Source organism: Propithecus coquereli, unplaced genomic scaffold (genome assembly GCF_000956105.1).
Source record: "Propithecus coquereli isolate 6110/MARCELLA unplaced genomic scaffold, Pcoq_1.0 Scaffold150, whole genome shotgun sequence".
In the NCBI taxonomy this organism is placed as follows: domain Eukaryota; kingdom Metazoa; phylum Chordata; class Mammalia; order Primates; family Indriidae; genus Propithecus; species Propithecus coquereli.
In genome coordinates this window covers 606,087-617,573 of record NW_012139414.1, presented here as the reverse complement: position 1 = coordinate 617,573, position 11,487 = coordinate 606,087, and the positions used below count along the sequence as shown (strand labels likewise).

General features: G+C 45.5%; 1 protein-coding gene across 1 annotated transcript; it reads left to right on the top strand.

Annotated features, from left to right (window-relative positions):
- Positions 1-286: 286 nt before the first annotated feature.
- RHBDD2 (rhomboid domain containing 2) lies at positions 287-10,781 on the top strand. The gene is made up of 4 exons (XM_012640367.1): positions 287-591; positions 2,763-3,170; positions 7,957-8,107; positions 10,328-10,781. Exons 1-4 carry the CDS (start codon positions 405-407, stop codon positions 10,683-10,685), a joined length of 1,104 nt encoding a protein of 367 aa, XP_012495821.1. The 5' UTR covers positions 287-404; the 3' UTR covers positions 10,686-10,781.
- Positions 10,782-11,487: the final 706 nt, after the last annotated feature.

Genomic DNA, 11,487 nt, shown 5'->3' with positions numbered 1-11,487 from the left:
TTTAGCTGAATTACTCAGGGATCTCCCTAGACCTCAGTTTCCTCTTTGGTGTTAAGGGGATGAACATAGATTGGGGTGTGGTGTGAAAGGGCTCTGTGAACCGTAAGGCACCATAATCATTAGCTATCTAGAGCGGGGATACCCAAGTCGCCAAGGCACCCCAGGTGGCACTCAGGCGACGCTAAAAATGCTGCAGCCACAGGGCGCCGACCACGCCTCCCGGCTTCACGCGCGCGCGGGGCAGGGCCGGTCCACGCGATCTGATTGGGCAGCTCCGTGCGGGGCGGGGCCCAAAGAAGGCGGGCCTTCCGTCCAGCTCTCCGCTGTTGCCAGGGGAAACAGCCGCAGGGTGGCGGAAGGAGCTGAGGACCGGCTGTCGTTGCCGAGGCGGGGGCGCGGGAACGATGGCGCTCATGGCGGCCTCGGGGCCCGGGTGTCGCACTTGGTGCTTGTGTCCCGAGGTGCCATCCGCCACCTTCTTCACTGCGCTGCTCTCGCTGCTGGTATCCGGGCCCCGCCTGTTCCTGCTGCAGCCGCCCCTGGCGCCCTCGGGCCTCTCGCTGAAGTCGGAGGCCCTGCGCAACTGGCAAGGTGAGCAGGGGCGGGGCCGGGATCGCGGGGCGAGCCTCTTTTCCTCGGACCTCGCAGGTGCCTCGGCATCAGCCTCACCGCCAGTCTGCCGCTGTCTCCGTCGGCAACACTGTTCTCCCCACCCGGAGGACCAACCTTCAGCACCGTCTCTGGCTCCCCATATCCCTCGTCTTTGTCTCTGCAGAGCCCCCCATCTTCGTCATCACTATATTCTCTTCTCTACCCATATTTGTTCCCTTCCCTGTCGCCACCAGACTGGTCAAGGCCCCAAACCCATTCGCTAGCAAACCAACGCTCGCTCCTAGGGGATAAGGATTTTTCCTTTTCCCCCTCCCGTTTCTTATACCCACCTACGTATGCTCTAGGCCTAGGCCCCACTGAAAAATATTTTTCTCTCACCTTCATCATGATAATTGAGCTTTGTCTGTGATCCCCTATAATCCCTGTTAACGTCCTGTCCTCTTGAAATTTGGAATCTCTTCTGCTTCTTCGTTTGTATCAGAATCCCGACTCCGATTTCCAGCTCATGGGGAGAGGAGGGCGTCTTCTGCTTTTGGCGAGGTATTTGTTTTCACCGGGGGAGAGAAATTTTACAGACCAATTAAGTATCAACATCCACTCTTAAAAGACGTTCCTAGTCTCCCTTTCTTCCTCATTTTCTGGGGAGGAATATAGGAAATTGATTAAAGCTCTTGCCGTTTTGTGAAGCACACACACATACGTTAATGTTCATTTACCCCTCACGACGATCCCGTGATGTAGGCTTTATTGGTGCCCATGATGGAGAGTGAGGTTTAATGCAGAGAATTACATAGCTATTATGTCATACAATTGAGACAGGAATTATCTCAAAAAAATTTTTCTTCCCCCCCTTTTATTAATTTATTTTTATTTCATTATATTTTTCTTCCTGACCATCAGAGACAGGTTTTTCTTTTTATTATGTGATATTTTGAAACTAGAGCCTTGAGGTATATAATCTCCAAATCATATAGAGTTGCTTCTGGAATCTTTTCACATTTATATTTGGAATTTCAGTTTTGGAAGTACCCAAAAAATAATGAAGTACTCTTCAGACAATGAAACCTTCTGGAGACAGCCCAATTGAGGTATATGGTTCCATAGCCTGTTTCCCCACTCAAATCCAAAACTGTTCCTCCCCACCCTAGATACACCTCCTCTTAGACAGAAGCAAAATGCCAGACTAACCTGAATCTCCTTTTTTTTCTTTGGTTCACACCTTCCATAGATGTGGGTTTCATGGACATGTGGGCATTAGAATATCAGGGACCTTTGAAGGCCTCAAGCCTCACCCTGTTACCTTATAAATGAAGAAACTGAAACAGAGAGGGCCTGTGACTTGACTAAGCTCAGCCAGCCTTTACGTGGTAGAGCCAAGATTCCACTCCAAGTCTTAGACTCCCAAGTCCAATATTACTGTTACTGTCAATTCATTGGTCTCCCTTCTTCAGTTTAGTGTTTTGGCCTGCAGGGACATAAACGTGCATAAAGATAACCAACTGCTTTTAGGAAAATAAAAGGATTCTTTCCTGTCTTATTGCACATAAAACATCCCTCTAACTGTAAGACTGGATAAGTCCTTTCAAGGAAGACTTCTGATTGCTGTATCTATATTATTAATGATAGTTTTATAATCTTTATAGCTGCAAAATAATTCATCGTCCCTTTTTTCTTCCTCTGAACAGCCACTATGGAAGGAGAGGTCAGGATTACAGCTGAGGAGACTGGCACACAGAGTGTTAAGTGACACCCACTCAATCCACCCTGAAGCTGTTACAATTAATTAACACTCAAACTGCCCAGTGAGGTAGGTCAGTATTAAAACCCAAAAAAGGATTATAAAGCACTTTACAAATTCAGAGGCCACCCCATTCCAAAAAGTATTATATTTTTCCCACATGGAAATCAGATACTTATGAGACTTGCACCAGGTCTGGGAAAGAGCAGGGATTAGACATTCATGCCTCCACTTTGACTCTTTGGGTCCTTCATGGTTGCCCCCCAACTGCTTATGTTGGCTTCTGCTGATTCTCACTGGCTCTCAGTTCTCTAACATGGGGGCTGCTCTCCCTTTCCTAGGTGGCTTATAACCTGGCTTTCCCTCCTTGGAGCAACCCAGCATCAGGCCTCTAACCACGCTCCCTCTTCAGTTTACAGGCTGGTGACCTACATCTTTGTCTATGAGAATCCGATCTCCCTGCTCTGTGGTGCCATCATCATCTGGCGCTTCGCTGGCAATTTTGAGAGAACTGTGGGCACCGTCCGCCACTGCTTCTTCACCTTGATCTTCGCCGTCTGCTCTGCTATCATCTTCCTGTCCTTTGAGGCTGTGTCATCACTGTCAAAGCTGGGGGAGGTGGAAGATGCCAGAGGTTTCACCCCGGTGGCTTTTGCCATGCTGGGAGTCACATCTGTCCGTTCCCGGATGAGGCGGGCCCTGGTGTTTGGTGTGGTTGTGCCATCAGTCCTGGTGCCATGGCTCCTGCTGGGCGCCTCTTGGCTCATTCCCCAGACCTCTTTCCTCAGTAATGTCTGTGGACTTTCGATTGGGCTAGCATGTATCCTTTCTAAAAGAGAATTGTAGAATGATGCCATGCCAAAGGGTGAACTGGGTTGGAGGGTCTGGGTTGTCAAGTAGAGGGAGTCTTGGGCTCAGCTATAGGCAACCCAGGGTCCAGCTTCAGCTGTGAAAATCATGTAGCCTTGGGCAGTTCACCTCCCCTCTCTGGACCAGAATTTTCTCGTCTGGAAAATACCAGCACAGTACTGCCAATTAATGGAATATATTGATTGGATTTTTTGTTTTTATAAACTGAGGTGTAAACCTACATTTCGCTAATCATGCTAAGAGTTTTCACTGGAAGAATCTGAGGTACCCATAAGTTGGAGATGTTCCGTGAAAGCAATGGGAAACAGATTTGTTTGGTTTTGTTAGGTTTTTCTCGGAAAAGAAAAATGAAAGAAAGATGGGCTTTTACCATATGGGTGGTTAAAAACTTAAGATAAGCCTTTATAGCCTTGGTATAAATATTCTGGTAATTAGAAAAGAAAAATTTAAATGCAAAGTAGGGTTATTTTTTTAAACATCAAAATTGGTAGTGCTGACGGTTAGACAAGTTACACTCCTGAAATCTCTTCCAATTTAAGATTCTATAAGCTATTAGAGTAGGTAGTTGTAAATACAGGTGATTGATAACATAGCTCTTATTTTTAAATTTTAATTTAACTTTGTTCATTTTAAACCTTTATCTTCTAATATAAAAATTTAAAACTTTAAACTCCCTTGCAAATACTACTTTGTATCCTACAATGTTTGATATGTTGTGTTTTCATTATCACTCAGTTAACAACATTTCCTAATTTTTCTTGGGATTTCTTCTTTGATCCAAGGATTATTTGTAAGTGAGATGCTTAATTTCTAAATACTTAGACATTGTCCAGATTTCTTTTTGCTGTTGATTTCTACTTAAATTTCATGTGGTCAGAAAACATTCTTTGTACGATTGCCATTGTTTTAAATAGCTTCTGGCACAGCATGTGGTATATCTTGGTGAATGTTCTATGTGTGCTTGAAAAGAAAGTGCATTCCACAATTGGTGAGTATAGTGTTTTGTATATCTCAGTTAGGTCAAGGTGTTGATTGATGTTCAAATCTTCTATATCCTTACACTTGTTCTATCACTTATTGAGAGGGGGCTGTCGAAATTTCCAAATACAGTTGTGGATTTGTCTGTTTTTGCCTTTCGTTTCTGTTAGTTTCTGCTTCATGTAGTTTGAAGCTCTGTTATTGGATATATACACAATTAGGATTATATGTTGTCTTAATTGACCCCTTATCATCATGAAATTGATCCTTTTAATCTGTGATAATATTCTTTACCCTAAAGTCTACATTGTTTGAAATTAATGTAATTATTCCAGCTTTCTGCTTTCTTACAATTAGGGTTTACATGATCTATATTTTTTCATCCCTGTGTTTTTAACATATTTGTGTCATCATATTTAAAACATATTTCTTGTGGATAGCATATATGTGGTCCTCCAATCTGAGAATCTCTGCCTTTTAAATGGTGTGCTGAGCCCATTTACATTTGGTGTAATGATTGATGTTTAAGTCTGTTAGCTTGCTATTTGTTCCAAGTGTTCTTTGTTTGTTTGTTTTCCCCTCTCTTCCTGTCTTCAATTGCATATTTTTTTAGTATTTAATCTTCTTCAATTGCTTACTAGCTATAACTCATTGTTATATTTTTTTAGTGGTTGCTTTAGAGCTTACATTTATGCATTTTTAGTTTATCACAGACTACTTTCAAATAATATACCACTTTACATATAATGTAAGAATATTACAGCATTGTATTTTTATTTTCCTTCTTTTCATCTTTTGCATGCTTGTCATGTTTTGTTTCTACCTATGTTATAAAACTTCACAATACATTGCTATTACTTTTGTTTTAAACAATTATATTTTTTAAAATTAAAATACAAGCAGACATTTACTCACATATCTACCATTTTAGTTTGTGCGGATTTCTAGTTCACATTTATGTAGATCCAAGTTTCCATATGGTATCATTTTCCTTTAGCCTGAAAAACATCCTTTAACATTTCTTGTGTAGCAGGTCTACTGGTGACAAATTCTCTTGGCTTTTGATTGTCAGAAAATGCTTTTATTTCACTAAATGTAGAATTCTAGCCTTCTCTGATCTCCCTGGACTCCCCTTTTAAAGATATCATTACATTATCATCTGGCTTATATTATCTCTGATGAGAAGTTAGTAATCATTTTTATTGTTCCTCTTTATGTAATGTGTTGATTTTTTTCTGGCTTCTTTCATGGTTTTTTCTTTATCATTGGTTTTCAGCTTTTTAATTGTGATATACCTTGAGGTGGCTTTCTTTATGTTTATCCTGCTTGGAGTTCATTGATCTTGGATGTGTTAGTAGAATTTTCATCAAATCTGAGAAAACTTATGATCATTATTTCTTAATATTTTTTTCTATCCTATTTTCTCCTCTTTTTCTGGGACTCCAGGTACACATGTTTAGACTACTTGATGTTGTTTGATGGGTAACTGAGACTCTGTTCATTTCTTTTTTTCCAGCCTTTTTTCCCTTCTATGCTTCAGTTTGAACAGTATCTATTGCCCTTGAGGTTCCATGATCTTTTCTTCTGTAGTGTCTGATCTGCTGTTAAACCTCATCTCACATGTTGTGTGTTTACGTTTCACATGTTTGTATTTCAGCTCAATAGTTTCCATTTTGTTCTTTTTTATAGTATTCATTTCTATACAGATTCTTTTATAATGTTTGTTTTCCTTTAAATACTTATATTTTTAAATACTTATGTATTTATTTTTATAATAACTGTTTTAAAGTCCTTGTCTGTTAATACCATCATCTCTGCCATTTCTGGATCTGTTTGTTTCTATTGACCTATTTTCCTTCCGATTATGGGACCCCATTTTCCTGTTGCTTTGCATGTCTGGTAATATTTTATGCTAGACGCTGAATGCTGTAGTATTGAGGGCTGGGTTTTATTGTCTTCCTTTAAAGACTGTTGATTTTTATTCTCATGGGCAGTTAATTTACTTGAAGATTAGCTTGAAACTTGAGGTTTGTTTTTAAGCTCTTTTAGAGAGAGTCTAGAATAAGCCTTTATTCAGTGCTAATTTAGAATAAACTTTTTTATTTTGGGGGTCTCTTCTGAATGCCCTTAGTGTTCAGTGAGATCTTTTCTCTCTGTCCAGTTGGAACTCAAGAGTATGTCCCTACCCTGTGCGAGCTCCAGGAACTGTTAAACTCACCGCTCCCCAATGGTTGTCGTTTCCGCAGTAGCTGTTCTTGCTTGGCTTGAGGAGCCTCACCCTGTGCATGTGCACCTTCTTATGCAGCCAAAGACTTGGAGCTCCTGTGCAGATTTCCAGAGCTCCTTTTCTCAGCAGCACCCTCCTCTCCATTGCTCTGATCTGCAAATCCAGCCACTTCATCCTCCCCAAACTCTTTTTATCTGTCTCTCTGGCACAGCAACAAATGCCACACTCCTATTGCAGTTTGGAAAGTGCGTCTGGGCAGAAAGCCAGCACAATCTTAGGGCTCAATTTATTTGTTTCCCTTTTCATAGGGATCACAGTCCAGTAATGTCCGTTGTCCAAAGTCCGAAAAGAGTTTAACATAGTGTGTCCTGGTTTATAGATATTTATGATAGGAGGACTAATCGATTTATAATACTATTACTTCATCAAAGTCAAGTGGAATAGAGTTTTGAGATCATTCTGAAGTCATCAGCCATGGCAACTTATGACTTCCTGCAGCCTTGGTCATCACCTGTAATCAGTGTTTGGAAATATACTGTCCTCCCTGAAAGTTGCAGGGGCATTTTTAGTTACAACGATAACTAGGTGCTATTGCCATTTAGTGGCCAGTGGCCAGGGACGCTAAACATCTTGTAATGAGTGATATGGTCTAGCTTAGCAAAGAGTTGTATTGCTCAAAATGCCAGTTGCATTCCGGTTAAGAATGCTGCCTCAGGGAACACCTTTTTCTTGGCAGTGCTTCCCTATAGCCTTTCCTCCACCACCACCTCTTTTACCTAGCTATTGCTACTCAGGATTTGGGGTTTGGCCTCCACATTACCTCCTTAAGGAAAGCCTTCTTTAGTCTCCCTAGACTAGGTTAGGGTCCCTACCATGGTCTTCTATAGATAAGCTTTTGCTTGTCACCACTGATTCTACCCCAATTACTAATTCCTTGGTGTAGGCATATCATAAATGTCCAATATTTATGGAGAGGATATATGAATAAATGAAGGCTGAATCTTTGTGGCTGCCTCGGCAGAGGTGGGCTGACACAGGTCAGATGACCAGGATGCCATCAAGTCACTGGAGATGGTGACAGAGTGTGGATGGAGCACTGCCAAAGAGGCCCATGTGAAGCTCACATGGTCACATGGAGGCAGGTGCTTTCCATTTGGGACAAAAGTACAAAAAGGTGTTAGTCCCTCTGATGGCCTCCTGCCTCACCCTCTACAAGGGCAGAGGTGTGTGCTGGCTTCTGTGATTGCAGTGGCTAGAAGGGCCCAAGAGATGGGATGGGTTGGCACAGGGGAAGGTGAAGTGTTAACGCCCACCTGCCCTCCCCGACTGCTGGCCATGTTCCCTGTGAGGTACAGTGGATAGAAACTTTGACTCTTGATTTCTTCTGACCTGGAAACTCCGGCCAGAGTTTGTGGTGGAATAAGCATTAATTCCTCTGTAGAGTAAGTGTGGGGACCTGCATTCTTCCATGGGGATGTTCAGCCCTCCTCGCTTTTGCTGCCTCCGATTTTACTTAATAAGTCAACCTCAGATGGCCTCACATACTGCTATTCCCTCGACCTCTCAGAGCGAGTAGCACTGAAGCTTGATCAGAAGTTCCCCTTCAGCCTCATGAGAAGGATATCCATGTTCAAGTACGTCTCGGGATCTTCCGCTGAAAGAAGGGCAGCCCAGAGCCGGAAGTAAGTCACAGAACTCTGCAATCTTGTTCTTAAAGCAACTTCGGGGCCGGTAGAGGCTGCGGCTGGTTCAGTGCCATGGTAATAAAGGAATGGGTGTGGGCAGACTTGAAAATCAGTGTCTTCTGAACACCCTGGATTTTGCCTGACTGCATCTGAGATAGGGACCGAGCAGGAATGGGAAAGGGAAGGCATTTGAGGACACTTGCTCATAATCCCGAGCGACTGTGGACAGACTGGGCAGGAGTGACGCTACCTAATGCTGTTAACCACTCCTCAGCCTGACAAACACCCTGCGCAGGTCAGACTGGGCTGTGGCCCTCAGGAGAAGTACAGGCGGCCCACACAGCTAGCTAGGTTGCTTAGGAGAGGTACAGCCCGCGACCCGAGAGGTAGGGTTTCTTAGCCACCCAGCAAGGGAAGGTGAGGTTTACTGTTTTCCAGTCCAGGCTCATAAACTCTCACATGGAAAGTGCAGGTAAGGCGCCAGGGCTCACATAGCCTTACTCCTTCATTTTACAGAGGAGGCTCAAGGAGGACCAGGGTCTTCCTCACACATCGGTTACCTGCATGTCTAGGTAACGGCATCAGGAGGAGAGCCCAGGTGGAAGTGGGTCCGCCGCTGTGGGTCCCCCTCCCTCTCTTAAAGGCAGGGAGGGTTACTGGGAAAAACAGAAATGCAAACTCACCTATTTCACTTTGGTCAAGTAATTCCTGGGGTCTAGATGTAGGGAGACTGTAACTTTGAAATGGGTGTTTTGTGGTTTTTAATTGTTCTTGTAGAATCTTGAGAGGGCTTCAGGGACTTGGGTGCAAACCCTCACCTCAGGAGGGAGTCCCCTCTGTAATAGCTGATGGCAGCCAGCCATACCTCACACACCTCCAGTGACTGCAGCATGACCTCCAGGGCTCCCCTCACTGGAAAGTTCATCCACAGTGAATTGCATTCGGCCTTTCTGAGGCTGCTACACACCAGCACCAGGCCTGATCCTGCTCCACCTTGATAGGCAGATCTGGGGGGAGTAGGGATAGTGGCCCTTTCTGTTTTTTCTGTGTTCCTCACAGAACACAGACACGACGTGGCGTGGTGTCTGACCCCTCATTGCCTGTGCCTGCTTCAAACAGCCAGAATAGAACATTATGTTTCGGGCAGCCTGACAATGGGTCACGGACAGCGTTCTTAGACACAGTTTATTTTGGCACTGAGGTGACCTTCTGTATAGCTGTCTCCTCGGAGGCTCTTGTTGGGAAGTTCTTTTTTTAGTACCATAAGAAGTGCTATTACATGAGTGTCCTGTGCCTGGACTGAAGCACCTGATTTACAAGATTGGGTTTTAATTGACATGTGTACAGGTATAATCCATTCACTTAATACAAAACATCAGTGGTGTTGACATCCACTCTCTGTATTTGAACTTTGCACAAAAGTTCAGAGGACAGCTGAGTATGGTGGCACGTGCCTATAGTCCCAGCTATTTGGGAGGCTGGGGCTGGAGGATTGCATGAGCTCAGGAGTTCAAGGCTATAATGCTCAATTATTGTGCCTGTAAACAGCCACTACACTCCAGCCTGGGTGACAGAGTGAGACCTCATCTCTAAAAAGATAAATAAAATTTTTTTTTAAAAAGTTCAGAGAGGACAAAACCCTTAGAATGTGTCTCCATTCCTAGTCTCAGCCACATGTGTCTGGGGAGATCTTTAACCTCTCAGCACAGACAGCTGCCCGTGTCTGACTCGTGGGTTCCAAGCAGTCAGGAGTTTGAGCTGCGAGCCTTCACTTCTGAAGTGACAGGTAGAAAATTTCACAGCAGCCAGGGCCTGGCCCAAGCCCTGTGTTATCCATTAGAGCGCCTCCTCCCTCCCCCAGAGGTGGATCCGTTCTCTGGGCAGAACTGGTGAGCCAGCCACAGACACACTGACTCCTGTGACCTGGTCCTGTCTCTCCATCTGGTTTCGGAGCTGCTGTAAGCAGGCCACACCTCACGCGGCCTCAGCCACGAGCAAAGTGTCCCTTCATACACTGACTCATGGGACTGACTGGGCCCTTCTCTCTGGCATCTGTTTTGCTTTGGTTAAGGTTATCCTTGCTAGTCATGGAAAACGTGCAGGGTACATTGCACTATAAAGCAGGGCGCAGCCCCACGTTTTCCTTCTGTGAACGACATGATGCTTTGATGTCGACATTACTAGCTGAATAACTGTTTTCTCTCTTGTTCATTCCAGGCTGAACCCTGTGCCCGGCTCCTATCCCACACAGAGCTGCCACCCTCACCTGTCCTCAAGCCACCCTGTCACGCAGATGCAGCATGCCAGTGGTCAGAAGCTAGCCTCCTGGCCCGCCTGCACTCCCGGGCACATGCCCAGCCTGCCCCCCTACCAGCCTGCCTCCGGCCTCTGTTACGTGCAGAACCATTTTGGTCCCAACCCCAACTCCTCCAGTGTCTACCCAGCTTCTGCGGGAACTTCCCTGGGGGTCCAGCCGCCTGCCCCTGTCAGCTGCCCTGGCACAGTATATTCCGGGGCCCTGGGCACTCCAGGGGCTGCAGGCTCCAAGGAGTCCTCAAGGGTCCCCATCCCCTGAGAGAATTTCTGGGGAAGTTATCTCATACCTTGGCCTTCTGAAGAAGGTCCTCTCTGAGCTAAGATTTTCCTGACCAATTATTTATTGAACACCTCTTTGTGCCAGGCTCCGTGTTGAGTACTTTGATAAATGTCCCTATTTCAGTCTCATTTGTGCTCATGGCAGCTTTGTGAAGTACCATTTACTGTTGCCAGTTTACAGATGCATAAGGTGAGACAGTCTGTGCCTGCATCGAGTCACGTGGCTCTTGGAGCAGCACTGCCAGGCTTCGTGGCGCCAGGTCCCGCCTCCTCCCAGAGAACACGTGGGGGAAAAGGGCAGTGGCTGCCAGTGGCTATTTCCAGCTCCACCACCCTTCCTGTCCTTGTGTACTGTGCTCTTGGTTATAGTGTCCCTGTGTCTGTGTCTCTGCCCTTCAGGAACTCCCGGCTGGTGTGCTTGGCAGTCCCCAGGCCTGTGTAGTGTATCCCCCCCTCCACAGTCCCAGAAGCGGTGAGACGGGCCCATGCAAGCTGCAGCAGCATGCTGGTGGGTCCACGGTGTTGATTACCTTTGTATAAAGAAATAGCCTCTGACCTGTGGTGGTGGAATGTGCTTCATTTGTGGCCTGGCTGGGGAAGAGGGGGAGCGCAGAGACTTGGGTGTTGGCACTGTGTGGCGTGGTGGCGGAGAGGAGAGATGCACCAGGATTGGGCCAGGCAGACCAACTGCCTGGCGGGCCAAGGGGGGATGTCTCGTGGGAAGTGAGTTGCAAAGGTGGGCAACCCTGAGATGGGCAACCACAGGCGGCCACTGCTGCCCC

Bases quoted from the DNA above. Each gene is read 5' to 3' on its own strand.
- RHBDD2 (XM_012640367.1), top strand. From the start codon at position 405: ATGGCGCTCATGGCGGCCTCGGGGCCCGGGTGTCGCACTTGGTGCTTG. The intron at 592-2,762 runs GTGAGCAGGGGC...CTCCCTCTTCAG, and splicing joins GGCCCTGCGCAACTGGCAAG to TTTACAGGCTGGTGACCTAC. The intron at 3,171-7,956 runs GTATCCTTTCTA...AGTCAACCTCAG, and splicing joins ACTTTCGATTGGGCTAGCAT to ATGGCCTCACATACTGCTAT.